Raw genomic sequence first — 26,346 nt, 5'->3', positions numbered from 1 at the left:
AGCCAAAAGAACATTGAGATGGTATAAATAAATTGCCAATTGATTGTCTACACACATGAGTGGTTAATTAGTGCCCAGAGAGACCTATGATCATGGCATGTGGTTAGACAATTGGGGGCCACAGTAAGACCGCAATGTAGGGCCTCAAATGGGTGGTGTAACAGACATGTATTACGATTCATACCTTTTTTTTAATACATTGCCGTGTTGAGGTGCATCCTATTAGAATGATACACGATAGGTGATTGTTCTTTGAAAAATTACCCCTAAACAAGTCAAGTCGTCTACTTTTTAAAAAATGCTAATAACAAGAGGGCAATGCTCTTGTAGATGCCCATGCACACTCATATATGATCATGCAACCTTGTTTTGTTGGGTGGCTTAGGTCTTGACATGTGCCCTCATGGTTTTGGAGAGGAAGCAAGCCAAAATGCACTTGGGATAACCAACTACTAGGCGCTCCACGCCTAGACTCGCCCCGATGCTTTGCACCGGGGCGAGCACGATTTTCGCGGCAAGGGTGGGTGCTGGATGCATGGCACCCGCCCCCGCGTTTCTTTGTGGGGAGGTTGGGGGCTGCCACGTTGCACCCGCCCCCAACCTCCCCTTAACTAATAGTAAAGATAAAGGCATACAGAGATGGATGTGAGAGTCCCTGCCGAGAAAGAAGCATTTACATGCAAGCGCCAGTTGAGTCTGCATATTACCGGCGGAACATGCGAAGGGTACTACGTGGGCTTAAGAAGACATCGAAGCGGGAAGTCTCTCGACGCAAGCAGCGGTATAGTCTTTTCATCTGTGTGTCTCTTATTTTTCTTGACATCCGATTCTTACATGTTGCACCTGGCATTGACAGGCGAAGAAGGACAGAGATTGACCTACAGCTGAGTTGCAGAAGAGCACAATTAATCCCTAGAACCGAGGTGCAGGAGAAAACAATTAATCCCTACAGCTGAGTTGCAGAAGAGCACAATTAATCCCTAGAACCGAGTTGAAGAACAGTTGATCTAGAGCTCGGAGTTGCTGAGATGTGGGGGCATCTTGTCTCACCAGCGTGTCCCAGGGCTGCCATTGGACTCACACCCGCACATTGCAGCACTGATCCTGACACCTTGAAGGCTTCCTGCTCGCTTTGCCCACTGCTTGCCCACCTTCAACCGAAACACAGCTTCATCAACGGTGTCTCTCCAAAGCCAAGCATGGGCTTGAAAGTGAGGGCTGTCGATGCTGCCCAGCCCTTCGATTTCGAGTCGAAGAAGCTGCAAGAGTTCCAAATGCAAAAGAAGCTGAAGATAGGATTGGTTGGATTCGGGAATTTTGGTCAGTTTCTTGCAAAAAGGATGGTCCAACATGGTCACAGAGTGCTAGCTTATTCGAGATCCGACTACTCTGGTGTGAGCCAAAAGATGAATGTAGAGTTCTACAGGTGATATTATCTATATAAAGGAGCATCTTTGCGTGCTTGATAGTTTGCATCTCATTTATATTTGTGAAACAAGCATGTTTCACCACTCTTAAGATCATGTACAACTTGCAATCAGACAATTGAATCTTGGGACACGTCATTGACAGTATGGTAAATTGCTTAGGGATGCAGATGACTTTTGCGAGGAGCATCCAGAGGTGATAGTTCTGTGCACGTCAATTCTTTCTACTGAATCTGTTCTCCGCTCTCTACCAATGCAGCGGTTACGCAGGAACACATTGTTTGTTGATGTTCTCTCTGTGAAGGAGTTTCCAAAGAATCTTCTATTGCAGGTGCTGCTCTATCTTTATAAGATAGCTTTGTGACATTTCAATTTTGTCTTTCTAGTAATACTAAGTTGTTAGAAAGGTTCAACGGCTACTCTAGTGTTGCTAAAAGGTAATATATGATACAAGCTGTAGCAAGCTCAGAGATTGTATAATGGAAGGGGCATCCTATGCCATTATAGAACATTGGGACCTTCAAACCCGAGCGTAAGGTTACCATCACAATACTAGTAGGGTAACCGGAAGTTAAGAAGCAGAGTGGCTGATTGTAAGATTTCTCTAATTAAGATGCCTACTAGCATGATTCTACTCTAGCACCATCATAAAGAGAGATTCCAATCTGTTGCAAGGTACTGAGAAAAATTGAGGAGATGTGCACTCTTTTATCCCACCTTGGACTGCTATCTTGTGGATAGTGAAGCTACTTTTTCTGTATGGAAAAACAAGGAACAAGGAGGAATGATTTGCTAACCCAACTTCTCTCTCATGCGATGGGGTGTTTCGGTTCAATTAGTGCTTTAAAGCAAACAATATGTGCTAAGTTGGGATGCACTATTTGATTTGTGCAAAAGTTTGATTGTAAGTGACATGGTCAATTTGGGCTTGAAATCAGTGACCTGGATTTTACACTCAATAGAAGTTATCATTACCTTTTTCCATTCTGGATGTTTCATATTTGATAATGGCTTGGTGCTTTGAGTAGGCCTTGTAGATCTTTATGGCGTGTGATGATGACGACAATCATGGAATGCTTTGTTTGAAAATCAGAGTTGGAAACAAATAGTGAAAGTAACTTGCTAGTAGTAATGAGGAAACAAGTCCCCACTTGAGGATACCTATGATAGGGTCTATCCAATAGGATGCAGATTACAGCCAGCAGCTGGTGAACATAGCAGAAAAATCAGTGAACACCAGATGCTACCAGCTTCTTTAATGCTTGGGAACTTCTTATACAACGCCTCAAGGTCTCTTGGGGGAAATGCAAAAAACACAGCTAAGGAGAGAGAGAACAAAAAGGATTGATCACATAATCTCTTCTGAATCTCCTTGAAGTTTTTCCCCATCTGTCTTTTGAATCAGTGGATGAGGTGTTGCTGAAATAGTCTCAGTTGAGGGGTATTTTACTGCTCAGTTGCATGTCTATATCCAGCTTCCTTATTTGCCAAGCTACAAAGCCACCAGTGAACTCCCATTTTTGATTGAATCTTGACCACCCCTTTGTGAGTTTGAAACTTTAAAGTGAGAATGAAGGCCATCAATTGTTTAATGCATTTTATGGCAGAGCTACTTGAAAGTTTTTGTTTGCCAAGTAAACCTTTTATGGCAGAGCTACTTGAAAGTTTTTGTTTGCAAAGTAAACCTTTTTCACAAAGAGCATGATTCAAATTGCATTAAAGAGCAAGTGAAGTTTAGGACAGAGCTACTTTTTTTGCATAACACTTTTTCACAAAAGCAGGACTCAAATTACTTTATAAAAGAGGAGAATAAGTAAATGAAAGAAGGAGAATACTAAGGAGAAAAAGGAAGAGCACAAGGAGGATTCAAGGGAGAAGAAGCCCAAGTGTCCACACAGTGGGAAGGACACTTATCTTGAGAAGTGTTGGTAGAAGTACGAGGCAGGAAAAGGAAGAATCATAAGGAGAAGACCAAGAAGAAGAAGGAAGAGGACAATAAGGATTCGAAGGAGAAGAAGCCCAAGTGTCCGCATTGTGGGAAGGGCACTTATCCTGAGGAGAAGTGTTGGTAGAAGTTGCCCCATTTGAAGCCAAAGGAGAAGGATTCGAAGGCGATCCCCGCTACAACAGAGTCTGTTTTTGTGCATATACTTGCCAAGGAGGATACGACTCTTACTTCTTTCTAGGAGAAGCCTTGGCTCGTGGATAGTGATACTTCTTCTCATACGATCTACACACAGGATTGGCTTCAAGATTTGAGATCCAGAGGGGGCACCGTCACCATTGGTGACAACTCTATAGTTCTAGTTCGTAGAGTGGAGACCATTCTCCTATTATTAGACAGATAGTCTTCTTCGGCCAGAGTTCTTTATGTTTTAGAGTTGGGCTTCAACCTCTTATTTGTTTACAGTCTTATCTAGCTATTTTTTGCGTGGTCTTCACCAGAGATGAAGTGATTGTAAAGGATGAGCCTACATGGGCAGCTCTTTGGACCGGTACATACGAGGGTGGGCTTTAATACGCAGGGCCATACTCACCAATCTTCTTGCACATCAATTTAAAATACTCTGACCTGGCTGCACGAAATTGAATGTGGTCATGATAAAAAAAGCGTGCCACTGATGTATCCACCTCTTCCTTCTTCTTGGGATCCCAACTAGCATCAAGTGTGCTTTGTCTACGTGCAACATGTGGCGTTGTTGATGCCATGGCCGATGCAATGCCTACAGTAGGTGTGGAGGTAGCACTTCCTGATACTGACCCTGCTCTAGATACATCTGATGGGGATGGTGTCACAAAAGTTGCAGGGTCAACTGCAACACGTCGTGGTCTAGATGCAAGATAAGCATGTTGACCTGCTACACGGTCACGAAGCTCCCTTTGCTTCTCCAATGTCACATTTGGACAAAACTGCACCTCTGAATTTGGTTCATGTAGGAGATGAGCTCGGACCTGATTATGCATAAATATTAAAATGGAACAAGTGGCAATTGGTAGTCCATATTCTAATATTTAAGTAACTTTGAAAAATTAAAATCAATAAAAATTTGAAATACAAATGCTCGGCTCAATGGATTACCTTGTTTGCTCCACTAGTTCGCTTGTATGGGCAAAGCTTGCAAGTCTATGGTCGAGATCCTCCACCACTCAAAGGGCGGTCAGCATTTACTTCTTCCCACCATGACCAATCATCAGACCTTCTTCCTCGACCACCAACCCGACGAGCGGGGCGGGAAGATGAAGCCATTTATGATTTCAGGCTGAAAATTGAAGGTCTTAGGTTCAAGAGTCGAGAGAAGGAAAAATTGAAGGCTGAAAATTGATTATTGAAGGCTCGAGAGAAGGGAGAAGGCTCAAGAGTCAAGACTCACTCAAGAGTCGAGAGAGAAGGGAAAGGGAGAGAAGGGAGAAGAAGAAGAAGGTTCGTGGAAGAAGGAAAAAGAGAAGGGAGAAGTGAAGAGAAGGTAGAAGGAAGAAGAGAAGGTAGAAGTGAAGAGAAGGTAGAAGGAAGAAGAGAAGGAAGAGAAGAAAGAGAAAGAAGAGAAAGAAGAAAAAGAAGAAGAAGGAAGAGGTTGGAGGTGGGAGGAGAAAGAAGAGAGAGAAGAAGAAGGAAGAGAGGGAAGAGAAGGAAGAGAAGGAAGAAGAAGGAAGAGAAAGAAGGTGGCTGGGCCCTAGGGCCTGGGGGCAGGATGCAGGCGGGTCTCGGGAGCAGGATGCAAGCAGGAGCAGGACGTAGGCTAGGACTGGGCTTAGGTGGAAGCAGGCGGGAGCAGGACGCAGGAGAACTGGGCGCATGCGTAAACAGAATGCGGGCGGTCCGTAGGTAATTTTTGCCACGTGGCGTTCCCTGTCCCGTTTCAGACAGGGAACGGGATAGGGAACGGGACATCATTTGGAAACGCGGTCCGTGACGGATACATGTTGGGGATGGCGATTCCACGTGCCGGGGGCCTGTTCCGGCCGTTTCCTGTCACTATGTCTTAATCGCTTGAGTTGGTTTACACCGACCTTTGTGGCCCTATGGGCACGGCCTCCCTTGGGAAGTCCAAGTATCTAATGCTAATTGTTAATGACTTTAGTTGTTATGTGTGGCCTTATTTTTTGGAGTACAAGAGCGATGCATACTTCTGCTTCTGCGAGTGGAAGGTGTTTGTGGAGAGACAAACAACTTCCAAGGCCGGAGGTGTACGAGCGGATCACGATGTTTACTTCTAATCTCTTTTCTGAGTTTTGTAGGGATCATGAGATTTGGCTGGAGTATTCCCATCTGAACACACCATCTAAGAATGGTCTAGTAGAGTGGGCGAATTGGACCATGCTGGAGATGGCCCAATCAGAACATAGGGGCCTACCGCATACCCTTTAGGGTGAGGCGGTCACTACAATGGTTCACATCCGTAATTGATCTATGACTTTTGCTTTGATGGACATGACTTCCTATGAGGCTTTATTTGGGAAGAAGTTTTTTGTGTCCCATTTTCACATCTTCGGGTGCGAGACATACGTCCATGTGGACAAGAAGAAGAGGCAGATGAAGCTTGACTTGAAGTTGCGGAAGCTTATCTTTGTGGGCTACAATACGACCAAAAATAGTGGAGCCGCGATGTGACCTTTGATAAGGTTGCGGCCTCCGATGATCCGTTTGATGGTTCTTGTGCAGGTGATACCTTGTCATCGACTGACTCTTCCTTACCCTTAGTTCCTCTTCTCCCTTCCAGGTTCCCTATTAGCACCCCTCCCTTGTTATCATCTCCTCCCTCTCCACCTACTCCTCCATCTACGCTTGCTTCCCTTCCACCCCTAATGGATGCTACTTCTTCATGGAGTCCTTTCGTCCTTTCAGCCTCCTCACCGGAGTCTTCTAGGGATCCTTTACCGACAGGAGGGGAGCCTTCTTCGGAGGATGTCCCTTCACTTCAGGAAGGGGAGACCCTTTCCTTGATAGGTGTGTTACAGGTATCGGAGACTTCCTTGCCTCCCTCATAGCAAGATGAGCCTCTCCACATTCCTTTGTGGTATAAACGACTTATGCAAGATTCTGGTGTTTATTGCTTTCTTGCTAACCCTTCCAAGTCCAAGTAGATCTGCTTGATTACAGGCCCAGCAGAATAGTTCACTCTATGCTCTTATGCTCTTATGCTCTAGATTCTTTAGGATTGAGAGCTTAGTATAGTTGATGAGGCTCTTGCACAGGATGTTTGGAGGCAGGCTATGTAGGTTGAGCTTGATTCTATGGAGTGAAATCAGACTTAGGAGTTGGTTCGGTGTCCTCGGAAGCGGAAGGTGATTGGTGTAAAGTGGGTCTTTAAGATCAAATATCTTGCAGATGGTTCCTTGGACAAGCACGAAGCCAGGTTTGTTGCCAAGGGTTTTGCACAATGCGTAGGATTGGACTATTTTGAGACTTTTGCACCTATGGCTCGGATGTCTGCTATTCGGGCTATCTTGGCTATTGCTGCCCATCATCATTGGCGTGTTTACCAGATGGAAGTCAAGTTTGGTTTCTTAAATGATGTCCTAGAGGAGTAGATTTATGTTTCCCAGTCTCCAGGATTTCTTATGCAGGGGAAGGAGGACCATGTCTACAGATTGCGGAAGGCCCTTTATGGCTTGAAGTAAGCTCCTAGGGCTTTGTATTAGAGGATTGATCGATTCTTATTACAAAGTGGCTTCCATCGATTGGTACATGGCCCCAACCTTTACTCCAAGGTTGCTGGTGAGAGCTGTGTTCTGATTATTTTATGTGGATGATCTTATCATCATTGGGAGCTCTACACAGAAGATTGATTGGACTTGGAAGATTTTGAGGTAGGAGTTCGACATGAAGGATCTTGGGATCCTTCACTTCTTCCTTGGATTGGAGACCTATCAGATGGCATAGGGCATTTTTATTTCCTAGCGTAGGTACATCTCCGAGCTTCTTTCGGAGTTTGATCTGGCTGAGTTTCGGTCTCTTTCTTGCCCCATGGACCCCGAGTCCAAGCTTGTGGCAGTAGGAGATCTCCATACTGATGCTACCCGTTACAGGTGCCCTATTGGCTCTTTGATCTAGCTTATTCATACTCGATCAAACATCTCATTTGTGGTGGCTTTGCTGTCTTCTTTTATAAAGACTCCTACACAGGATCACTGGAGAGAAGCCTTGTGCGCTCTTTGGTATTTATAGGGGGACACAGTCCTACAGGATCATGTATGGAGAGGGGGTTACTCTTTCTGGATGGAGTGACTTTGATTGGGCAGGTGATGTGGATTCAAGATGGTCCACTACAAGCTATGCTTTCTTTCTTGGATCAGGAGCTATCTCTTGGAGCAGTAAGAAGCAACCTATTGCGGCTCTTTCTTCTACAAAGGCTGAGTATTGTGCCCTTTGTTCTACCGCCATGGAGGCAGTTTGGCTTTGTCATATGTTGGCGGAGATGGCTGCGTGCAGGGACTGATCAGTCCTCATCATTGTATTCAACATTCTTCTTCAGTCAGTGCAGTTTTTCTTCCTTTGTCTTATGCTTCCTGTGTGTGTGTGTGCGCGCGCGCGCGCTTGTGTTTCTTCTTTTGTTGCACCACTCTCACACCTTCATCCTAGGGAAATCTGTGACAAAGATGTTGAAGCTTCAACTTGAGGGTCATGCGATGCTCCAATGATTGGAGTTGGTAAAGAGATGTTAATTTGGTCTAGACTTTTGTTGTGATGCGGATACATCTTACACGCATGAGCACATAATTTGTACAACTCAAGAAGAGAAAAGGGTGGGCCTTGGCATTGAGCTTATCCCATAAAGCTGCCAAGTCCATAGTTGCTCCAACATGGTAATCCACAATAGATTGGGGAATACTAAATAGGGTTTTGTCACAAAATCCTAGGTCAAAGGTGTCAAGGATGCACTTAATTTTGTATGACCATAGAGAATAGTTTTTGCCATCCAGCTTTTTGGAGGTGGTAAGAGAGTGTAGGACAAGCACCTAGGTCCTAATAGGGGGTGCTATAATGGCCAATCATGGACTAGTAGCTATGGGAGATGTAGCATGGAGAGAATGTATGAAGGTGGTTAGGAAGGAACCCGGTTACGTTCCGTCTATCAATCTGCGTCATGCTCATAATCACTATTTCAGTAGTATGAATGATGATGCTTATGGTTATGGGCCATGGCTATGTGGATGCTGGTCTTCCTAGTCTTGGTTTCCACTTCAAAGTTCCTTGTGGTCCCAATTCACTGGATCCTACCAATTGTACTGGTGTGCCATCTGTATCTGTTGAGAATCCTGCAAAAAACACAAAAAATGCTGCTGCTAATGGAGAGAGTGACCTGTAGGATGATGATGTCAGCCTGTTCGGGGTCCGGAGAGTGTCCATGGCTGAAACAGGTCATAATGCAGCTGTCTGGGGATCATTGAGTGACCTTCTTGACTGCCCTTGCATAGGAGGAGGTTCATCTTCATGGGGACCAGGGTATTCTAGGAAATTCACAAAATGCAATGACAGAGATGGCCTCTCCAATTGACCCCTTGCTCATGTGGATGTGTGTTGTGATATGCCATGGAAGTTTAACTAGCATGATGTGATATCAAAAAGGATCATATTGTCCAATTTGTGAACTATAAACTAGAATGTCAAGCCTCAGATTATGGATGAGATACCTGTGGTTCATAGGTTCCCCGGTCCACTTAAGCAGATTACTGGCATTATTCAGACTCTGTCATGGACTACCATTTCCTAAGGCAAGGAGGCCATGGTTCTTACCTTTGGTCATCCCCATGAGCTTCCAATGCCACAGATCCAGATGTTATGATTTAAATGTTAACTTATGCTGACTTTTGTCCTCCGATGTTACGATTTGGGGGAAAGTCAAAACTATTTTCTGATTTTTTTGCTTGAAAAATTTAAATGAAGTTCAGTCTACCATTTTTCCATCCTCCACAGAGAGAGGAAATGCTAAATTTTGCAGAAAATAGATTCATATTGTGAGTGAAAGTGGGATTGAGTGGAACTAAAAAAGGTACAATGCATTGAGGATTGATCTATACCCAGTAATCTGCGTGTTTTTTTCCATTTAAGAATTGGACCTTGAAGTGGTGAAGGGAATGTCTTTGGGGCTGTTGTACTTTTGCATTTAACATATCTACTTGTTTCAACTTTTCATGCACAGGTACTTCCTGCAGAATTTGACATACTTTGTACACATCCAATGTTTGGACCTCAAAGTGGTAAAGAGAAATGGGACAATTTGCCCTTTGTGTATGAAAAAGTCCGTATAGGAGCAGGACTTCGAAAAAAACGCTGCGAAAATTTCTTAGATATTTTCCTGAGTGAGGTAAGAATTCTAAAGATATCTCTACAAGTCGTTAGTTTCTCATGGGAATTCTGAGGCTTTGCACATGGTGGTTGTCAGGGATGCAGGATGGTTGAAATGTCATGCGAAGAGCATGATCGACATGCAGCTAGCAGTCAGTTCATAACTCATACTGTTGGCAGGTTTCCTATCTCAAATTTAAAATCTGGTCTTTTTGGTGGGATTGGAGTGAGTTCTATAAGCGAGCGATAATTAATCAGAGGGAGAGAGGGATGAGAATAAGTAATCTTAGGACCTAGCAGGAGACATCAAAAGACCTAACCAGCGATGATCATTGTTTGGTGTCTACAGAAGACATCCAGCATCTGTGAGACCAATTTCGACCACGATTGTCATTAGAAGAACTATCATAAGTTTGTCATATAGGAAAACCATTCTTCTGAATGAAGGCAGAGATAGGTATGCTAACTGACGTATCTGTAGACTGTCATGTCTGATATTGCAGAGACCATTGTCTTCCATGGCTCTTAGAATGTATGCCAACATGCAGGAATCATCTCTCATAATCTGTACAAGGGCGGATTTAGACACCCTTGCATGGCGAGGATCGGAAGATGTGAGAAGCTAGAATATTCTAGAGTTTGTAAAGGAAATACAGAACATAGGAACAACAACACAACTTACAAATGAACTCAGAAATGGAAAGACAATGAATGAAATTAACCCGATGAACAAACCAAGTGTATGAGAAGTATGAGATATAGAAGGTGCTCAAGGAGTGGAATGCTAGGCCCCTATGTCTCTGAGGGGTGGGATTAGGGATGTGGGAGTATGTCGTCCTCTGATGGATAGGAGCAGAATCCAAGGCCTCAGTCTCTTGGGGAGTGGGTTGAGGGTGCAGGAGGGTGTCGTCTTCCAATTGATTTTGAATGCAAATAAGGGGCCACTGTTGGATGCTAGACAGGTAGAAGAGCAGTTGATTAGAAGCATGCAGGCTGAAACAATCGAAAATGTAGCTGTCCCAGTTGTGATGATGTAACAAGACATGTGGACAGTTGTGAAATCAGCCTTCCTTCTTGGTGAGGGTGGTAAAACCTGATCAAGCACTTAATTACAACAATTAACAAATGAACATAAACTGAAATGCACACATTACCATCGTAATCTTGGACATCGGACACCTTATTGGTCCCAAACTGGCGTCCCTTGTGGTATTTCTTTAACTGGAATTGCTAGTGGATGGAGTACAATTTGAGATTTTACAATCTCCTCTGTTGATCCACAAGCCCTTTGCTGTACAACCATTCAACAAACAATTTAGGCCAATTGCCCCTTGATTTCCACCGAGGACTTGTATAGATGGAACCACAAACTTGCCAAATGATACTCCAAATCACATGGGATGGGCTAGCATCTGAAATCCCTGATAATTCCTTGAATTTTAGGTGCTGATTTTAGTGCACAATGCCTTTGACTAATGGCATGAGTTCTAAGGTGGTTGCTAAACCCAAATTTTTACGAAAATTTACGGTTTTCAATAGATTTTTCACAGCTGTCTACCAAATTTCTTTGAGATTTGCTCCAAATGATTGAGAATTGTTGAGAATGGTTGAGCACAAGTTGGAGAAGGTAAGAGAATGCTGAGATGAAAGAGAAATTAGAGATTCTTTGTGAGAAAATCCCAAAATTTACCTGCTGCTCGCTTCAGCTTGCATTAAATGCAGTTGCTTGTTGTGAGGTCCTAGAATACTGTCGCCTAATCATTAAGGTTGTTGCTGCTATGAGGGCATGAAATTTTATTACTTTGCTTAGTATTTGATTAAAAGTTAATTAAATGTGCTAATGTGACTTGCACATATGAGGTGCAAATTGATTATTTCACAATGTGGGGTTTAAGACCCCGAGATATCCGTTGGTGCTAAAGACAAAAGTTATAATAAGTTATGCTTGACAGGTACTAGGTGGTATCCAATGTTAGCTTGGGTCCCAGACCAATTTATCGGCTACTAATGTTAGTGGTGACATTATAAACTAGGCATTAATTAATTAATTAATGCTAGTCCAAGGGTCAATTATTACTATGGATACTTGGGGGAGAAATCGGCCTAGGCAATTTAATTATTGAATGGCGAAATTATTTTTCTGGATACTAGAATAATTATCAAATTAATTTTTAAAATTAATCTTTTGAAAGTTAATTTAACATTGGATAATACTGAGAAATGGGATTAAAAGATTGCCACTTAGCAAAACTTGCCCATGCAAGTGTGAAAAGCGTTTTTGATGCTTTGGCGGAAGTCTATTCCAACCATTGTCAGAAAGGAGGAGACTGTTATGTTGTTGACATGAGTAGTAGGCATAAGGGACCATTTCTATAGGTGATAGTAGTTCGGAGCTCTCTAGGAGTTGGTGACAATAGCCCAAGGTCCCTATAGGCATGTGACAACAGTCCAAGGTACTTCTAGTGCATGTGAGAGTATACAAGAGGGGGCAATAGCCTTTTTGTAGTCCTAAGCTATGGGTGACAACTTCCATGGCTGTTTGAGTAGGACAGCAACAATTTTTGAGCATTTCTCTTGATGAAAGCATGAAATTTCTCTCTTTATAGCATTCTCTCTCATCCCTTGGATCCCTAGCCATCTCTCAAGTTATTGTAGCAGAATCTAGTTATTTGAGTCATTAGAGGTAGAGAAATTGGAAAATCTTTGCTGTAAACCCTTATTTATAGCAGAAATTAGGGTTTTACAACCACCTCCTGATGTGTGCTTAAAATTGAGGGCCTAGTATTTGAATTCCAGTAGTGAAAATTGAGGAATTTAGGGGAGATTTAGGAGGCTAGCCATCCAATATTTGATTTTGGGCTAAAATTATCTTTCAAGGAGTAGAGTGAAGGCCAATCCTCTAGAGCAAACGAAGGGGAAAATTGGTTTGGAGGCTTGTTGGTTAGTTTTGATACTAAGAGGCATTTGGATTAGCGGAGGAGATTAGAGGATCTTAGATGTACTTCATCCATTTGTAATAAAAGTTAAAGAAATACAACAAAGTGTGTTAGTTTTGGGGCCAACTTGGTGTCCATTGTCCAAGATTAAAGTGGTAAAGTGTGGATTTTCAGTTTATTTGAATTAATTACATGTTGTAAATATTGATTAATTAGGTTATTTACCATCCTCTCTGAGGAGCAAGGTTGGTTTTAGTCGCCAGCTCTTGTCACCAAATATGCTATCGCTTGCTCTAGATCGGGTGGTTGTTGTTGTTGCCAATCTCCAGAGGTCTTCCACAGCAAGAAATTAGACCAGCCCCCCTCCCTCCCCCCCCCCCTCTCTCTCTTTCTCTCTCTTGCATAGCTTGCATGCTCTGAATGAGCTTCTCCAGTCCCTCTAAACAGCCTTCTCCCCCATTGCATGGGCACTTTTGCGAAGTGGCAGCCTTTTTATTTCATTTTCTAGTGATTTTCAGCCAATTAATTAATTTTAAAAAATAATTAATTTTAAAAATTAATCTCAGCCCTTATGACCTTACCCAAAATTAAAATTGCCCATCCACAATTTATTGGCTAGGACATTTTCAACTTAAAGTGGTCCCTAGCCTTCATTGACCCTTAGACTGACATTAATTAATTAATTAATGCTTAGTTTCTAGTGTCACCATTGACACTTAAGGGTCGACTAACTGTCCTAGGGTCAAAACTGACACCAACTGACAACCAAAGCCGAGCTAGCATAACTAACAACCTTTGCCTTTGATATCCATTGCTTCCTCAAGGTCCTTGGCTTGTCACCATGAAATAATTTGCATGTGCATCACATGTGCCTTGCAACCTTTCTTATTTAATTATTAAATCAATCAAATGTTACTAGCAGAATCAAAGCATTTCAAAAATTTCACGTTCCCATGACAGTTGTGATGGTAGCAATGCTCCTGGATGTAGAAAACAAAGCAACAATATGGTCCTAGGGGTAGTGACTCGTACCATGTCAGTTGGACAACACAATTTGTAGCACATGCAGCAATAAATGTTGCTTATGCAATTGTATGAATGGAAATCCTTGTGTTGGGAGCATATAGTTAGTTGTCGTGGCAAAGATGGATGATGGAACACTAGAAGCAGCAGTAGTTACTTGCAATCCAAGGTGATTTCAAAGAGTAGGATGATGCATACATGCAATCACCAAGAGGGTATATTGATAGGGACTGAAAGAAGAGATCAATGATGGTAATGCCAATGTGGTGTGGATATGGTGATAATAGTAATGAAAATGTGGCCTACCCATGATCCCCCTTTATAGAACTGTCTAGAATAAATTCTAGACGCTCGTCTTTTCAATTAATTGTTTTGAATTTTGTTTTGGGGCTAGACAAGAGTAGAAGAAATCAGCTAGTATTTATGAGATTCACTTAGGCTGAATCTTTGGTGGCTTAAAAGTTAACACCCTCTCTTAGGCCCCAAATGGAAACATAAGGGGAATTAGAAGCATGCTCTTTGCTCGACGCAAAAGACCCCACCCCAAGGAGATGAAGGCATTGGGCAAAGGGTGTTGAAATAAATTGTCTTAGGCCTTATCATGATGACTAAGGTCATGGTTATGTTCTTTTTGCGTCCCTTTCTTGTTTTTGATGGCTCATATACGATTTGTCCAAGTTGATGTAAGGGAACCACAGTGCAATTCCAACCCCCAAGGTTGTTGGTGATGAAGAAATGTTGCTTGCTGAATGGTGGCAGCTTAGGACTTGTTGTGAGCAATGTATCCACAAATCTTTGGTCCATGAGGTAAAAGAGATTGCATGTACATAATGAAAGGTTTCACTTGAGAGATTGCACAGTTGGGTTTTCACCCTTCCAAGTTCCCAAACACAACCACAATGCTAATGCCAAATGGACATGAGTGCTAGAGCAGTTGGGTTTTCACTTGATGACTGCTTTGCAGGCTTTTCACTTGCTCAAGCACCTTGTTGCAAAATGATTCATCAATGTACAAATGGAAAGGATGTAGGTGAGGAAGTTAGGAATGAGACAAACCAATCCTTGGATGCACAAAGAAAAGTATCAACCTTCTGCTACAATGCTCACGAGGGGTTGGGACCTCACCCCCCTTGTGTAGATGCTGAAGGGGGAGAAGGACCAAGACTAATACTCTCACACAAGCATTGAGTGCTGAGTGATTGATTGCCTTCATAAGGAGGTAGAATGGTTGTGTGAAGGATAGAAGATGAGAACCAAGGGTATCGGTATCAACCTGCTCTCTAGAGAATTGGTAATGGACTTAGCAATTGCTATGGTGTTTCAGTTGTCAATTTGAATAATTTTTGTCAAGTCAATGTGGACTTGCATTTGTGAAAGAAACCTATGAAGTTAATTGGATTATGGCCTCATCGTTAACATCATATAAAGCCCTCTACATGGCCTGTATTGTAGAGGTAGCCACACTCTCTCGCTTCCTGTTGTTATGTGGAATGGCAAGAATAGGAGCTAGGAGTGTTGGAATACTGCTCCTTGGCAGATACAAGCTTGGAATGTGCTCCATCTAGTTGGAACGCTCCGGCCCATGTTCCCAAGGGGCATTCCAACTTGAGAACATTTCAACATTGGGAAACTTGTGGAGAAGGTGGCGTTCCATGTCTATTGGCTGTGTAAAACAAGTGGGGGGACTGTTTTTGTGCATCATTCATCTTCAACTCCTCGCCTTGCTTGTGCCATCTACCCATGCCATCAGCTTCCCCCACACAGCTTGCTTGTGATTTACCTGCCAACAGCCTGCCAAGTTCCAACAGCCCACCATCAACCCATTACTCTCTTTGAAACCCACCTCGCTTCTCAGATAGGTTGGTAGTTAACCTGATAAACTGGTAATTACATCGAGCAATAATTTCACAAAACTGAAATTAACACTTCTTACTTTGAGACAACAGACACTTACACTCTAGCTCAGTAGTTTCCACTGCCTAATTAGCCCCAAAACTGGTTCCCCTTCTGGTAATCTTGGACTTGTATTCCATGCAACCGTGTAGTACATGGAGACATTGACCAATCTCTCTACAAGTTTGGGAACAGTGGGTTGTCACAAATGACCAGCAGCATCAAGACCCAAATTGTCCCTTTTGCGATGCACAATGGTCACCAATTGGGTCAAGAAGACTTGCATGTCGGCCTTCTAACTATAGATAGGCAAAAGCGCTTTGGATTTGCTGTAAATTCCTGAAATGAAAGTATAGTGACTTCTCTAATCATCAGGTTTCAAATTGTGTGCGTGTGCTTCACAAAGTGGTTGCGAAACCCTAAATTCAGTAAAAATTTGTGAGCCTTGTCATTTTGCCAGTCAGTCATCTCTTGAGTGTGAGCTCTGTCTAAGTCTGACTGAGACATTGGAGCTCTGATTGGTTTTCCCATTCAGTTTGTTTGCATTTCTTTTCAGTTGAGTGTCAGGTGTGTTCACACTATGTAGTGGGCAGTGTCCAGCTTTTCCAGTGGTCAGGCAGCTTGGATATTTCCAATCAGATCAGGACGGCCTGTTTTCCAGCTTGCATCAGCAGTTTTTGTCCGTTGGCAGGCTGGTCAGCCAGTATTTAGCTGGCTGAGTGCATCCTCTTTGCCTCCAAATACAGGTTTGCTAGACTTGGTGATTTGCTGCTATATGTAGCAACCAGTTCGGGGCAGATTATGATATCATTTTTCTGCAGGTTGCATGCCCAGATATAAGACTCCTCCATTTGTGGTGCTGCAATCGTAACATCTTATTTGGTGCCAGGCTGCATGCAGGGACTGATCAGTCCATCATTGTATTGAGCATTCATTTCAGATTCAGTGGAGATTTCTCTTCTCTTCATGCTGTCTCTCTCTTCTCTTTTCTCTCCATGTTCATGTTTCTCCTTTCGTTGCACACTCACATGGTATCATCGCCCTAAGTGAGGACAAGGAGGTTCTAGCATGACCATACTGTTGCTGAAAAGACAGATATTCAGCCTGCTGTCTATTACAAAAAACACATATTTTCCACATTGCTTTGGTGCTTTCGGCAAAGTTGGGACATCCACCATTGTTCTTTGTAGGTGTAGCTGATTGTTCTCTCCATTTGGGGTCTCCTATAGTAGAGCAGATCTAGTGTGTTTGCATGTCTACAAAGATGGAGTACCACTTGTTTAATGTGTTTGATGACTCAAATGAGGAGTCTATTCATACTTGCTCAGATAGACATTGTGATCATTGTGAAGATCGGAGATCCAACCCACATTTTGAATGGGCATCATCTTTTGATAGGTCTTGAAGGTCAAAGCAACCTTGCATGCCCCCTCTCCGCCCCCCAAACCAAGTGTTATGGATCCCCCTTGGTCCCGGTTATGCGCATCGCGTTGTGGACCATCTCAACACAGCTTGCCAACTCAACACATCACCATAATATGACACGGCACAATGCGTCACGGCTTGCCCTTCGGGGTAGAAATACACCTTGATACAGTAATGTAGCACGAAAGTCGATACGATACGGTATTGCGCCATGGCACAGTGCTGATCCATCACAACAGTCCACCTTAACACCTCCCTCCACAATGGGCAAGGAGTTTACAATGTCATTGGAACTTTTTTGGTGCTCACGCAAGGACACACCCATTGAAACCCTTCACCATGGCACAACACTCCACACACCTCTTGCCCCATAAAATTGAAGCCTGTCCCTCTCACAAGTCACTGAATGTACTCACCATCCCCACTCTAATATTCTGTGTGGAGGCTCCGAGCCACCTAACCTTGCCCGGGTGTAATGCACTACGGCCCCATGCCGCGACACATCGTGGAGAGTCTTGGAGAGCCAGGCCTTGAGAGGAAGGTTTCCCCCTTTTCTCATGTCTCTCATAGATCATGTTCTTTTGGCCTTAGAAGCCCATGATAACACCATTTATTGAGGGAGGGATGTAATAAGAGGGAGGGATGTAACAAACCTTTTGTATATCAATTGTTATGAAGACATATTGGCTCAATGATTCCAAATTAATTTGATGTCCATGTACTTTGAAAGGTGATTTGTATTATTTAAGTGTTTCAAAATATGATTAAATGTTTACCTTTCTATTTAAGGGTGGCCAATGGCTAGAACGCTCTATAATCATACTTGGGGTGTCATTGATGAGATGCCCAAGAGAAATTAAAAGTTTAATTGAGTTGTGAGATTGACTAGAAAGCTTAGATGACTAAGACTTTTAGACTCAGATAGTCACATTGACTAGAAGCCCATATAATGAGCGATTCCAAAAAGTAAAACCAAATCAAAGAAATAAACCATGAATTAGTAAATCTATATAATGAAGCTCTCTAGAACTTAAATTTAACGATTCCTAAAATTTAAGCAGTTACTATTTTTGAAAGTTGCTCAAATGAAAATTCTATTCGCGTTAAAGACTTCAAAATTTTGCAAGGAACAATTTTGTCTTCAACAACTAGCTCAAATTCTTTACCATTTGAGAGATTTTTAGATTAGAAGGTTTAGAAGTTTATTTCTTTAGAAAAAGGACATGTGGTCTCTAGAATAGGACATGTGTCATTTTGAAGAGAGAAGTATCTCTACACTTATCATTTTCAACAAACACTTGTCATTTGTAGTCTCTACTTTTCACTTTTGAACAGCCAAGCCTCATATCTATATATTGGAAGTCTCTCTCTTCATTTAAAATAAGCTCTCATGTTGAAATTTCAGCCACATGGTTTGTACTCTCCTATCTATCTTTCATCCAAGAAACACTTTCTACTTAGCTTGATCTAATCCAAACTCTAAAAAAGAAAATCAGCTTTCAGAATTATAGCAAATCAGTGCTTTTGTATAGGGTTCAAGTACTTGATGCCTATGGTTTTGTTTTAATAAATTCCTATAAAGGGTGAGGGGTTGGTTTCCCTCTCAATGTGGTGTCAACTCTCTCTCTCTCTCTCTTTTCTAATTTTCATGGTGATATTTGATTAAGTTGGTTAAGTTCAAAGTATTGTCATTGTCATGTTTTTTTGAGCGCTTACAATGCCTCAATAGGTCGCTAAAATTGACCAAAATTAAGTCCACTTATTGAAATAAAGATAACAAACTATCAAACATGTCCATAGGTTCCACATTGGGCTGATTTTTGTAATCCATGAAGGGTTGATCAGCATGTTCAGTGAATATCACATCTCTGCTAGCAAAAATCTTGGTAGTGGAGGGTTGGTTTAAGCGGTACCCTTTACTTTCAATACTATTACCAATAAAGAAGCATTTGACGGCCTTGCACCAATGCATGTACCAAACAACCAAAGGCATGGATATGTGACACCACTGGTTTCGAGCCATTCTAAGCCTCATAAGGTGTGCAATCAGCCAATGCTTTAGTTGGGCTGCAATTCAACACATACATTGCACACATGATAGCATCAAGCCAAAACTTTGGGGACAACTCATTGTGTAATAGCATACAATGTGTCATTTCCTTGAAAGTGTGTTTTTTCCTTTCATCCACACCATTTTGTTGAGGTATGTAAGGCATAGTATGCTGATGGATAATGTCCCTTTCAGCCAAGGAGTTGAACTTTGGTGACATATATTTGCCTCCTCGATTGGTACCGAGTGTAATGAACTTGCATCTATTGCCATTTTCAGCCAAGGCCAAGAATTTTTTAAAGTGTGGAAACACTTCGGATTTGTGTTTTAAAGTATATGCCCAACAATGAGGAGTCATGTCATCGATGAAAAATATAACAAAGTACAAGTACCCTTCGATAGATTTGACGTGCATGGGCCCTTAAATATCACTATGTACAAGTTGTAATTTCTAATCAACATGCATAGTACCACCTTTGGAAACGAAGCATGATGCATTTTGCTAAGTATACAACTTTCATATAGATTGTGAGTAGGTGCTTTCAATGGAGGGAGATCAAGCACCATATTTTTGCCTCTTAGATGTAGCAAACTGCCATAATTAAGATGATCAAACCAAGCATAACAAAACTCAATGTCATTTATAATGGTGGTATTAACATATAATGCATTCTTTGATGCTTTTCTCTCATTTAAATCTACTTGGTAAAGTCCAGGGTACAAAGTATCAGCGACAATGAGGGCATCCCCATCACTACAATCATAAACATTGCATCGATCCATGTGGGATTTGACCACAAAACTAGCACATGCAATGGTTCAATTTGGCAAGTTTTTCTTTATGCTTCGCACATACAAGACCTCCTGAAGCATGATAGTTTTCCCATCCACTGCAATTATGGGAATTTGATCAATGTCTTGAATGGCATACGAAGCACTGTTTGCACATAAAACTGATCTCTCCTTATGTATATTTGCATATGATACAAACAAGTCACGGAAGGATGTTACGTGCTTAGAAGTACCATTGTCAAAATACGAAGTGTTGCAATTTTCAGCAACTGAAAGACCATGCACATGTGAAGAAGAATCCTATGAACAATGCATAACAAAGGCATAAGTCTAACCAATGTCCAAGCTTGCCAAATGTGCCGTTGCATCCTTTGCATTAGTTGAATTTTCAGCAACACTCATGCTTGATTGTTTTTTCTTTTCACTTACCATCCTCTTTTTGTATTCTTCAATTATATGCCCCTCCTTTTTGTAATAATTGCATCTCTTTTTCTTAGCACCATCACCCTTGGCGCTTGAGGAGTATGCAGAAGAATGTGTTTTGCATTTTTCTTTGGAGTTTGAGGGCTGCCTTAACTTGCCTTTGTTACAATCACTAGCTGCAAATGCTTGGTTATCCATGCTTATATTAGAGCGATTTAGCCATGATTGCTCCTCTTGCAACAATAATGATACCAACACATCAAACATGTAAGCATTAGCATCTCCCTTTACAAGTAAATGAAGTGTAGTGGCAAAACTTTGATAAGTATTAGGTAGACCAACCAAGATTGTAGATGTAAGAGATACATTGGGAATGATTTCATCAATGTTAGCAAGCTGCTTTGTAATGTCCTTGATACGGGTAATGTAGGCATCCACAGAATCACCTTGTGTAATGTCCTCTATCTCAAGTTGCTTATCCAAGTAGGCTACATGAGCCTCATTGCACATCTGATACAATGAGGCAAGCTTGTCCCAAGCATCCTTGGCCATTGTGCATGACCAAATATGCGAGATAACTTCTCTTGCACGAAAGTGCAATCAAGCCTGTCCCATCTCAATTGATCTGTTGTGGGAGGTGCAAGAGGAGTTGGAGCTAAAGATCCACTAGTGATTGTGGATGAGCTTGAAGAACCTTTGACATTTTGTGTAGGAGGGCCTATATGCCTAACTTTTGAACCACATATAGAACCCCAAAGCTGCTTGGCGATAAGTACCTACTTCATCATGTATGTCCACATGGGATAATTAGAGCCATCTATTTTGTTTGAGTTTCCAAACATGTTTAGCAAATCATTTTTCTTGGCCATGGCTTGCTGTTTTTTTTTTTTTGGTTTTTTTTTTTTGGATTTTGGGTAATCAATTGCTGTCCCAAGTACAAATGCAGTTGTAGCACAAAAATAAAGCAAAGAAATGATAAAAAACTCACAATTTTTTGAAAAATTAATAGCACTGATGAAGAATTTTGTCTAAAGAGCTCCAATGTGCACGAATATTGATGTATAGAATTTTTAGTCAAAAGGGCTCCAATGTGCACGAATGTTGATGTATAAGGTATAATTGGCCTCAACGTTGATGAATTTGGAAAAATTTTGCAAAAGTCCCAAATTCAATCGATGAACTTTGGTAAAATTGAAGCCCGAATGTGAGAAGCCTCAAATTTTGGTGCAAAATTGAGCAATTTTTGGGCATAGAATGTGAAAACCCCAAAGTCTTTGTGAGATTCAGGATTTCCAAGCAAAAGCGGCAAGTCTCGATTATTTTGAAGAAATTTGGGGGAAATTGCAATTTGATGTTAAATCTCTAAAACTTGTGCTTGACAAGAGCACTTTGCGCGAACATGAGCAACTTTAAATGGTTTAATGTGGATTAAGGTTTGGAGGTTGAATAGTTTAATTTAAAAAATTGTCGGATAGAGGCGGGACCAGCACATGGGCAGCAAATCAGCGGTTACTGTCGGCGTATTAAAGGGCAATATTACGTGGCGCAGGCTATCGATGACTTGCATGGGAGGTAAACGAGTTGTCGGGCTATGTACTATTGCACAATCTGTCGGGCATGAAAAGCTAGGCTGCCTCGTCATGTTGGTCAATGTGAACATTGTTGGGGGTGCGCAGGGCACACGAGAGCTGACGGGTGACAGAATGCAACTGATGTAGGGTGCCAGGTGTAGGACGGGTAGACCTTGTTTCAGGCAGTACACGTGATTGTTGGGACATAACTTGATGAGGAGCAAGTTGTCGATGCAGATGTGCAACACACAGCTAATTAAAGGTGGCACACAGACTGAGAGGAAAGAGAGCAGTTGATCTCGAGGCTCAATGGCTGCTTTGGTGGCGCATGAGCAAGGTGGTGGTTAAGAAGAGGTATGGCTTTGATACCATTGTTAGGTTAGGGTTCAGCAGCATGTGCGCACATGCACGCACGCGCGCACATGCACGCACGCGCGCACACACACACACAACGATCAGGTGAATATCGAGAGAGAAGAGAGTGCCGGAAGGTCACATCCATTATTTGAGAATGAATGAAAGTTCAATTCCTCAGGTACTAAGTACCACACCCATTGACAGATGTTCACATGTGGAAAAAACCCTTCTCAAGCTAGAAGGTAAAAAATGCCTGTGAGATAAGGGAGTGTTCAAACCAAAACATAGGAGGAACACAATAAGTGTAACACTTGAACAACGTTAACTACTAGAGGTGATTAAAAGTCAAACCTATTGCAGAAAGGCCGGAACATAGTCTTTCTCCTTTGACAGTTGTTCTTGCACACAAAAATAGCAAACAAGCCACTTTCTGCATTCTTCTCCAGTCGTCCCTGCCTCTTGTCAATGCATAGCCCTACCTTGCTTACACTTGAATGTTGAAAACACAGTCTTGGTGTTGAGTTGAAATCTCATGTTCAGGTTTGTCTATGATCGATCTGCCCCTTAACTTTGCTCTAATACCCTGTCAGAGTGCTGCAATATGGAAGTGTATGACCAGACTGAAAGAAAACATAGAGTATAGAGAGGAGAGAGAAATAGACAATAGTATGCTGAAGACTAGAAAACTAAATGCTGAATACAGAAGGCAGAATATATACAATGAGCTGTGTGCGTGAACAGCGGGAGATCTCTCAACCTGCCCAAAAGCTGAAGTGGTAGAGGCCGGGAAGGAAGTGCCTATGAATAGGCTGAAATAAAGGTTAAAAAACATACAGTTGGTCTTCATTAAATGTAGTACACTGGGCAGTTCAGATTGCCTTGCCACGTGGCAGTCTAACTGGGCCTGCTTGCTGCCTGACTAGTCTGCTGCCCATCGCCTGCTGCCAAATAGTCCTTGGTATCCACAATGCTGCCTACTATACTTGCTTGAGCCGATGCCAGTTTAGGAGGTGCCCTAAACTGCTAGCAAATGATGGGTTGAAAAGGCATGTTCAATCGCCATGGTACGCAACAACTGGGCCTGCTTGCTGCCTGACTGGTCTGCTGCCCATCGCCTGCTGCCAAATAGTCCTTGGTATCCACAATGCTGCCAAATAGTCCTTGGTATCCACAATGCTGCCTACTATACTTGCTTGAGCCGATGCCAGTTTAGGAGGTGCCCTAAACTGCTAGCAAATGATGGGTTGAAAAGGCATGTTCAATCGCCATGGTACGCAACAATTGGGCCTGCTTGCTGCCTGACTGGTCTGCTGCCCATCGCCTGCTGCCAAATAGTCCTTGGTATCCACAATGCTGCCTACTATACTTGCTTGAGCCGATGCTAGTTTAGGAGGTGCCCTAAACTGCTAGCAAATGATGGGTTGAAAAGGCATGTTCAATCGCCATGGTATGCAACAAAAAAGACACAAGCTGGTTGAAAGTATAGGTAACTTGGTTGCATATAGTTACCAACCGTAATGGAGTGGCAAAACCTTGATATGACTCGGGGAGACCGATAAGAGTAAGAAAAACAAGCTGATTATCTAGGACCACTTCATCAGTATTTAAAAGCTGCTCTGGAAGATCTTTGATGCTAGTGAGATGAGCATCCATATTATCTCCGTCTCTACAAACATTGTTCAGTTGCTTATGCAAGTAGGCAACTTGTGCTTCATTGTGCACTTGATACAAGGAAGCAAGCCAATCCCATGCTTGCTTGGTTGTCTTGCTTGATCAGATGTGGAGAATGAGGCCTTTCTTCACTGATAAGGTTATTAAGGCATGTGCTTGGGCAGTGTGATTGTCCCATCATATTTATTGGCTTGTGCTTGGTGCTAGAACCAATATTCCATCAATCCTTTGTGACAATAACATGTCGCATCATTTAATCCCATGTACGATAATTGTTGCCACCAAGCTTGTCAGTGGTGCCAAGCATACCCAATAATTCATTGTTATTGCTGGACATTGCAGGAAATCATGAAAATAATATGCCTGAAATAAATGAAGAGGAAAAATAAATCCCCAAATAAAGAGATGCCAAACCACTAGAAAGGATTTTCTGGGGTAGTGGGGAGAGAAAAGAATGCTGAAATGGGAAATCCAAATGAATATAATATTACCTGATACATACGATGAACAATAATATGCTGGAATCAGTTGTTAAAGTCTGTTGATGCTTTGGAGATGTGGAGAACAGCAGATTTTAATAAAATTCTTCCAATAAATGCACTTGTAATATAAAATTTGTCTTCAATGTTGGGGGAAATCAGTGGGTCATTGGAAATGATCATTTTTTAATTCAACGTGAGGTCGAGTTGATGGTTGTGCATGGAAGTGACAAAGAGAGGCATCCAAGGTGAGATTGAAAGGGGTTGTGGTGGGATGGAAAAATTGCTCATGATAGGAGATGGGGTGGGCCTATGAGATAATCACATGGTGATTTAGCATCCTCAGGAGGGAGGGAGCTCTGTTTGTACTACAAGGCTTCACTCAGGGTGGTCGTGGAAAATTTCAGGGTTCTTGGAAAATTAGGCTTGGATTCCACCCCAATCAACACGAAGGGTTATGAGACACTGCTGGAGCTGGTGAATCACCCTTACCTGTCACATTTTGCAAAATATGTTGTCTTTCTATGTGCAACCACAGGGCACCTGCAATAACAGTCTTTTTTACAGGTTAACAACACAGGTGGTGACAGCTTTGATCTGTACTATGGTTTATTCATGTACAACATCAATGCAACAGAGGAGGTATACAGACATTTATTTAGGGGCCTATTATCCAGGCATTAGGAAGTCAGCAAGCTATTTCACAAGATAATAGTTTTTGTTTTCCCTGATTCTCATTATGGTAGGTGAATTGGATGATTGTGGTTACTGCAGCTGGATCGGCTGGAGCTTGCTTTTGATGCTGTCAAGAAGCAATTGTTTACCAAATTGCATAACGTTCTAAGGAGTCAATTATTTGAACGGGGTACTGAAGAAGTGATTCCAGATCCCATTCATACTGCTGCAGACACAGAGATTGTTTCAGGACAGCTAGCAAAGTTGAAGCAGAGAGCTGACAGCTTGGAGGCGGGCCTGAATTCTGCAGCCAGCAAATGAGGGCGACTTCCAACTCTGCTTTTTGTTTTGGTGGTTCACAACTCCACATACTGCTTTTAAATGACAGCAATGAGTCTTCTCCATTGTCTAGTCCCATCATTCAATTGAACTAAAATTGTCATGATAACTAGCCCTAGCTCATCTTTATATATGCTTGTGTTTAAATAATGCTTTGTACTTGGAAATGCTTTTATTACCTTTTATTTGGTGGTCTGAGACATCTAACTTCCCATGCATGTGAGCTGGCTTCAAAAGAGGGGATTAGTCTGGACCGGCACGTGGTATGTATGTCCTTGGATTGGTGTCCTCTTGGTCAGGATTGGTTCAAGTCCCTTGGCTCATTGCACAGGGAAAACCTATGTTTCTTGTTTTTGTGGAGTGGGGTTAGGAGGGATGGGTGGAGGTGGATGAGGTTCGAACGGGAGCTCTCTCTCACACACACTCTCTCTTTCTCTATTTGTGCACACGTGCCTTCCACTTGCTTGCTCTACATATTTCTCTTCTCCCCTGCCATTAAAAAACATCACAAGAAAAAGAGCATCACGTGCACATGCGTATGCACACAGGGACACAGAGAGTAATCCTATCACTTTGCTCCTTATACTAGGTTACATTTGATGTGGTCCACTTGCTCGAGAAATAGCAAATTTTGGCATATACATGAATTTATTTTGTACACATGTTATGCATAAGGTGAACTTGCCTTTTTGTGCTCTCCTCCAAATCGGCATGTAATGTTATCTTGTTACATATCATTCAATGGCTTAGAGAAAGATATTCTAGAATCAGGTACATAAATTGCATTTTCCACGTCAAAAGATTTCTCAAGTGGAGGCTTCATGAAGGTTTCTAACAAGCGTAATTGAGACAATTGGATGAGACTCGTAGAGTCCCTTGTCTTGTAATGGGAAGGCTTATCGATATTTTCTCCAAGCACTTTTGGGAAGATTTTCTACACTAATGTGCTTCATAGTGCATAAACATTTGAATGAGATTGTAGAACGTTGGCAGTAGTG

General features: G+C 42.2%; 1 protein-coding gene across 2 annotated transcripts; it reads left to right on the top strand.

Moving 5' to 3' along the window:
- Positions 1-624: 624 nt before the first annotated feature.
- On the top strand, positions 625-25,498 carry LOC148035233 (arogenate dehydrogenase 2, chloroplastic-like). 2 transcript variants are annotated; one of them, XM_087680195.1, is made up of 8 exons: positions 625-781; positions 857-1,426; positions 1,598-1,758; positions 9,569-9,733; positions 9,812-9,894; positions 24,742-24,811; positions 24,902-24,976; positions 25,109-25,498. In XM_087680195.1, exons 3-8 carry the CDS (start codon positions 1,681-1,683, stop codon positions 25,328-25,330), a joined length of 693 nt encoding a protein of 230 aa, XP_087536321.1. In that variant the 5' UTR covers positions 625-781; positions 857-1,426; positions 1,598-1,680; the 3' UTR covers positions 25,331-25,498. The 2 variants fall into 2 exon arrangements, with proteins under 2 accessions (XP_087536321.1, XP_087536320.1); XM_087680194.1 differs by having other exon boundaries at positions 1,590-1,758.
- The last annotated feature ends 848 nt before the right edge of the window (positions 25,499-26,346 follow it).

This window comes from Lygodium microphyllum, chromosome 6, assembly GCF_053477565.2.
Source record: "Lygodium microphyllum isolate KBCC chromosome 6, Lygodium_microphyllum_v1.1.10, whole genome shotgun sequence".
NCBI classification, from domain to species: Eukaryota; Viridiplantae; Streptophyta; class Polypodiopsida; order Schizaeales; family Lygodiaceae; genus Lygodium; species Lygodium microphyllum.
This window is presented reverse-complemented; position numbering and strand designations above follow the sequence as displayed.